Genomic DNA, 6,954 nt, shown 5'->3' on the forward strand with positions numbered 1-6,954 from the left:
GTTAATTAAATTAGTCGAAGGCTAGTCTCACAACCAAAATTTAAGTTAATCAATGTAGGAAGACACAGCTCACTGTGGAAAGCACCATTCCCTAGGCATGGGGTCTGATCTATGTAAAAGTGGAGAAATAGAGCTGAACACAAACAAGAGGTTGAGCATGTATACATTCATTTCTTGCTGCTATTGACTGTCAATATGAACTGAGTAGCTACCTTGTGATCCTACCTCTGACTTTCCTGTCGTGATAGACTATAATCTGGAATTGTGCACCAAATAACACCTTAAGTTGCTCGCTCTCTCTCTCTCTCTCTCTCTCTCTCTTTGTGTGTGTGTGTGTGTGTGTGTGTGTGTGTGTGTGAGAGAGGGGGGGGGGGGAGACTGGGACTCATTATATAGCTAAGGTAGCTTGAAGTCATTATGTACACCAGGATAACCTTGAACTCATAAAAATCCTCCTGCCTCTGCCTCCTAAGTGCTGGGATTAAAGGCATATGCCACCACACTCACCTAGTCTACATTGCCTTTTGTCATGGTATTATCATAGCAACAGGAATGAAATGAACACACACAAAACCAAATCAAAAAGAACTCAGTACCCAGCACCTACCTGCATCAGACAGCTTACCATCAACCTGTAATTCCAGTTCCAAGAGATCTTAGGAAGTCGCCTTGATTCTGCAGGCTCCTACAAATACATGATACATATAAACTCATATAGGTGCATACATACACAAAACCAAAAAATAGATCTTTTAAAGAAGACTTATTCATTTATTTTATGCATGTGAATGCACTGTTACTCTCTTCAGACATCGGATTCCATTACAGATGGTTGTGAACCACCATGTGGTTGCTAGGATTTGAACTCAGGACCTCTGGAAGAGCAGTTAACTCTTAACTGCTAAGCCATCTCTCCAGCCCAATAGATCTTTGAGAGAGAAAATATAATGAAACTCATTTTGTATAATCAATTGATCTTAATAAAAGTAATATAACACAAAGAAATTTACAGAATGTAATATTCAGTCAGTAAAAAATACAGTGCTGAGTATTGTGGCTGTATTAGGCATGTTCTCTAGAGGAGCAGAATCATCAGAATGCATGTATGATAAAAGGGGATTTATTAGACTGGCTTACCTGATAGGACCTATGTAATCCAGCAATGGCCATCTGTATAGTAGAAAGGTTGGAGTACCCGATAGCTGCTCTGTCCATAAAGCTTAAAGCCTCAGTAGTCCCAGTCTGGTGCTGGAAGATTTTTGGAGAGCTGCTGTTGTTAAGTCCACATGAAAAGAATGAAGAAGCTGGATGCTGCTGTCAGGGGAGGATGACAGTAGAACTAAGCATAGTGTTCGTCGCAGGGCTTAGTGTTTAGTACAGTGCTCAGGAGGAAGAGAGCACAGCCAGGTGCTATTTGGCAGTTTCCTCCAAAATTAAACACTCTACCTTATAGGGAAAGTTCTTTAAGACAGGAGATGAAAACTCAAAAGTGCTTCAGGAAGTCCCTGAAACTGACCAGATACACTAGGCGCCTCCCTCTTCAAGAGTATACACTCAGTAAAGACTGTTAATAGTTTCCCTTGGACAAGGCCACCCCCATCCCCATCCCCTGAAAAGCAGATATTAGACAAACTGGATGTTTAAAAGAAATGAAGACCAGCTGAGCTGCCTGAAAGTGGTTCAGTCCAACTGAACCACCTGGTATAAGGACACTCTCCAACCTGTTGAGCTGCCTGCAGGCTGTGCAGTATGCTCCAGATTCCCAGCTTTTGTGAGTAGTCACCCATGCTGGGGTGGGCTTTGGTGATGCAGCTGTCTGTTCCTGTAAGTAACACCAATGAAACTCATTGCTTCACCAAGTTGAATGTTAGTGAAATCCTTGCTTTGGTCTGATATGGACTCCCTTTTCTGGGGTAGGTAGGGGTGTGTGTGTGTGTATGTGTGTGTATGTATATGTTTTGTTGTTTCATCTCCCCAGGAAGTTTGTTACACAACACCAGGTGATACTGCTCCTCAGACTCCTATAAGGGCAAGTTTTACACAGAGAGAGACAGAGACAGAGACAGAGAGAAACAGAGACACAGAGAGAGACAAATAGAGATAGAGAGAGACAGAGGCAGAGACACAGTAAGAGACAGAGGCAGAGACACAGTAAGAGAGGGAAAATCTGCTGAATGTACCCTCAACACACCCCCAGAGTTATGTCTCCTAGGTAATTCTAAATCCCACAAAGTTAACAAGATCAACCATGAATATGGTGTGTATCCTTGATCTACCTCTCAGAAGGTGCTGGTAGGAGGATCAGTTCATGCTCAACTATATAGGGAGTTCAAGACCAGCCAGAATTATACAAGACTTGTATGGAAAAATGAGAAAGCTGTCATTTGCAGCAAGAATAGATGAACTAGAGATCATCATTTTAAGTGAAAAAGACTAAACTTGGAAAAAGGAAGGGAGGGAGGGAAAGAGGGAGGGAGAGAAGGAAGCTGGCCTAAAAGAAAAGAGATTACTAAAATTGGAAAGTGGTTGAGAGAGGAACAATGGACATGATCAATCTGCAGTGTGTGTATCTGAAAAATGCCACAGTGAGTTCCATTAATCCGTACAGTGAAAAATTAACTAGAGGTGGGCAGGATGGCTCAGTGGGTAGTGGCACTTTTTGCCAAGGCTGACAATCTGAATTTGATCCCTGGAACCTACATAATGGAAAGAGACAGCCACATCCTGGAAGTTGCTACTTGTCTGTCATGACATTGGCACATTCTCACACACAAATAAATGATTAAAACTGTGATAGAACTTGTAACTGCTGAGATACATAAAATTGCTAAAAGTATACATTTTTATGATATAATTAAATTCACATAAAAGTAATGTAGGAAACTCCTGATTTATGTAAATGTGATATTGAGGAATTGTTGTTATTATTATGCTACACTGTATAATGAATAAGAGCCATAATGTTACTGGTAATGTCTAAATGTGCATTTTTCCTCGGGTACCTTTACCTTTTTATGCTTTATTAATACTAAATGTTGGAGCTGGAGAGATGGCTCAGCGGGTAAGAGCACTGACTGCTAGCACTTCCAGAGGTCCTGAGTTCAATTCTCAGCAACCACATGGTAGCTCACAACCACCCATAATGAGATCTGACACCCTCTTCTGGTGTGTCTGAAGACAGCTACAGTGTATGCATATAAATAAAATAAATAAACCTTTTAAAAAATAATAAATGTTAAATACTTTATTTTTTAATTATATGGATATAAGGGGGTGCATGTGGGACATGTGTCCACAGATACCCTAGAACTAGAGCTACAGTGGTTGTGGGTGCTAAAAACTGAACTCCTACCAGGCATGGTGGCTCACACCTTTAATCCCAGCACTCAGGGGATTAAAGGACTCAGGCAGGTGGGGCTCTGAGTTCAAGGCCAGCCTGGTCTACAGAGTGAGTTCCAGGACAGCCAGGGCTACACAGAGAAACCCAAGCCATGTTTTGCAGTCCCGGTGATAAAATATTTTAAAGATTTTTTTTAATTTTGGTTTTATTTGTGTGTGTCTGTGGATGGGTATGTGCACGTGAGTGTTGGGCTAGAAGAAGGCTTTAAATGCCCTGGAGCTAAACTTCTGAGCCAATTAACATGGATGCTGGGTCTTTGGAAGAGAACCTTATCCATCAAGCCATCTGGTAAAATATTTTAAAATAAGATATAATAAAAAGCCTAGGTCATTCATACATGACTGGCAGCAATGTAAACAGTGTTAAGTAGATATAGGCACCAGGCACTAGCAATACAACCTAATTCTTGCACTCTTATGACACTTAGCTGACTAATGAGAACATTTGAACCTATACAAAAAGGTTCCGAGCATCTCTGTTCCTAGGAATCACAAATTAGAGTCCACCCAGATTTGCTTCAGCAGGTCTAGCATACAGTGGCACATCCATAATGTCGAAAGCTACATTGTTAGTACAGACAAGTCCGGAAATTCAATCACTCCGAAATGGAGTCCCATCACACACTTGTGTGAATTTGCAAGAGTTAAACCTCTCAGCACCTTGACTGACTCATGTATAAAGTGACTTTTATTCATTTTTCAAGCAGTCAATCAACAAACTCTTAGTTCCGATTATGGAGGTTCACAGTGAAGAAGACAAACAACTTTTGCGTTCAAAGAACTGAAACTGTATTGGGAGGCTGAGGCAAGGGAATTGCGGTAAATCCTTGGTCAGACTGAGACACTTAAGCAAGACTCCACTTCAAAAAGCCCTATAAAATAACATCAACTAGATCTGAAATCCTAGTGGGTACGACAGACAATATAAACACAGAGAAATGAGTATTTGCGGGCAAAGACCGCCCTGAGTGAAGCAGGCAAGGAGAGGAATAGAGGGCGGGATGTGCTGCTCCACAGTGTCCAGGCTCAGCTCAAGGCGACACTGCTGCAAGAGTCCCAGACACCTTACTGTTGGTATGCACTAATTGTCACCAAAAATGCTAATTTTTTTCTTTTACTGTTCAAGTGTCGGTAAGGGTGAAAGGAAATGGCCACTCTCACACTGCTGGTGGACATGCAATTCATACAACCTCTTTAGAATCCAGGTTGGCAGTCTTTCTGTTTCCAACAGTAGTCCTGGATCTACAAACATGTGCCGAACACACCCGGAGCAGCTAGTCTGTTAAAACAATGGCTGTGTGCATCCTAAATGACCCAGCGGCCTGAACTCTGGAGCCTCCCTGATTACTTCGGCTCAGTGGTGGAGAACACATATTGCTCTACTAGAGGAGCCGAGTTCAATTCCCAGCACCCACATCAGGTGGCTCACAACCACATGTAACTCCAGCTCCAGAGGGATCCCACACCTCTGACCTCTGCAGGCAAAATGCACTCATGTGCACATGCCTGCCCTGCACCCATAACTAAAATAAATTTAAGCAATATATAATTAAATAAACTTATAGTTCAGTGATAGAATACTTGCATAGCATGTCCAAGGTGCTGGATTAGAGTTCCCAGAACCACAAAAAAAAAAAAAAAGGGTTATAATGACATATACCTGTAACTCCAGAACTTAGGACATTGAGGCAGGAGGATCTTAAGTTTGAATCCACCTTGAACTGCACAGAAACAGACCTTGTCTTAAAAAAATAAGTTGTGAAGCAAGGTGGTGGTAGCACCCTCCTTTAATCCCAGCACTCAGGAGACAGAGGCAGGTGGATTTCTGAGTTCAAGGCCAGCCTGGTCTACAAAGTGAGTTCTAGGACAGCCAGGGCTACACAGAGAGACCCTGTCTTTAAAAAAAAAAAATTGAGGGCTAGAAAGATGTCTCAATTGCTATTCCCAGCACCCACATGCTGGCTCCCAAGTATCTGTAACCCCAGGAGATCTGATACCTCCTTTTGACCTCTGTGAGACCAGGCAAGCATGAGGTGCACACGCCGGCAAAGCACCTGTACACATAAAATAAAAATAAATAAATAAATCTTTTAAAAAACAGGGTTGCTTTTCCATGATTTTAGGGGGATAGGAAGTAGGGGCTGGGGTTGACACAGGGTTTTATGTTGCTTCAAAATCACTATCTAGCTGAGAGTAGCCTTGAACTCCTCATCCTCCAGCCACAGCTTTCCAAATGTGGCATTACCCGCCTTTGCTGGCAGCCTTTTGGTTTTTGAGAATCTCACACAAGCCAGCCTTGAATTGCTAATTCTCTGGGCTCATTTTCCTGAATACTGTAATACTGGGCTCATAGTCATAAGCCTAGTGCGTGTTTATTACATAAATTCTATTTCTCATTACGCACCTATGCATAACTTTTAACATGAGGAAAAAAAACTGAAACCAGCATAGATATCCATTAAGAAGATGAAAGTTAAGAGCACCAATTGCTCTTCCGGAGGTCATGAGTTCAAATCCCAGCAACCACATGGTGGCTCACAACCTGAGCCGGGCTGAAACAAGAGGGAGAAGGGGGGGGGGAGATGAAAGTTCAAGACCAGACTGAGCTTATGTAGCAAGCTCCAAGCTAGCTAGAGCTACTCAGTGAGAATGTCAAAAAAAAAAAAAAAAAAAAGGAAGATGGAAAAACAAAGACAGAGTGGGAGCTACGGAACACCATGACACAGCTACACAGAATGGAGCAGGTCGCAGATCTCTGTGTTCTAGTGTAGAAAGGTCTCTGAGAAGTATCCTTTTTTTTTTTTTTTTGAAAGGTCAAGATTTTATTATCTTCGTAACAAAATCTGCTTAGAACTGGATCACTTGGCCCTTTCTCTTCTTGTCGCCACCCAGTTCAAAATGCTTGCATCTCTTAATAGCCAGCATCCTCTTAGATCTGCAGTTGGGCTCAACACACTCCAGTCTCAGCACAATCTTCTTTGTAGTTTTAGCCTTTTTGCGGAAAATAGGCTTAGTCTGCCCACCATAGCCACTCTGTTTCCTGTCATAACGCCGCTTTCCCTGGGCATACAAAGAATCCTTGCCCTTCTTGTACTGTGTCACCTTGTGGGGTTGGTGCTTCCCACATTTCTTGCAGAATGTCCAGCGGGTTTTAGGCACGTTCACCATGTTCGCAGGAGCTCTAGCAGCTCGGAAAGAAAAAGGAAGTGTCCTTATATAATAAAAAAACTAGTCTCAGCACACTACAGAATAAGTTCGTCTAAGCAACACAAAAGGTGCGATATTATATCTCTCTCTATCCCTAGTGGACATGTGAAAAAGTGTAGAAGGAATCTTCTCAAAGTAGTGTTGTTCTTAGACTGGTGGGAAGTGTGAGAGAAACGGATGTGAAAGAAGTAAAAACTGATTTTATACTTTTTAATAGTATAAAATTTGTGACTTAAGTGGATTTTAAAATAGTTCCTCACTCTGTGACCCAGTGTGTCCTGAAATACAGGCATGTGCCACCTATAGCTCGAATTTTGCTTAACCCCTCCCTCTCCCTTGTCACCTTGC

The 6,954-nt window shown here is 42.1% G+C and overlaps 1 protein-coding gene across 1 annotated transcript; it reads right to left on the minus strand.

Moving 5' to 3' along the window:
• Positions 1–6,191: 6,191 nt before the first annotated feature.
• Positions 6,192–6,569, minus strand: LOC110287070 (large ribosomal subunit protein eL42-like). Its single transcript, XM_021153751.2, has one exon. The coding sequence runs from the start codon at positions 6,565–6,567 to the stop codon at positions 6,247–6,249; it is 321 nt and encodes a 106-aa protein (XP_021009410.1). The 5' UTR covers positions 6,568–6,569; the 3' UTR covers positions 6,192–6,246.
• Between the last annotated feature and the right edge of the window lie 385 nt (positions 6,570–6,954).

Source organism: Mus caroli, unplaced genomic scaffold (genome assembly GCF_978045245.1).
Source record: "Mus caroli unplaced genomic scaffold, Mus_caroli_1 scaffold_5, whole genome shotgun sequence".
Classification (NCBI taxonomy): domain Eukaryota; kingdom Metazoa; phylum Chordata; class Mammalia; order Rodentia; family Muridae; genus Mus; species Mus caroli.

Excerpts from the sequence above, each read along its gene's own strand:
- LOC110287070 (XM_021153751.2), bottom strand. The coding sequence starts at position 6,567 with ATGGTGAACGTGCCTAAAACCCGCTGGACATTCTGCAAGAAATGTGGG.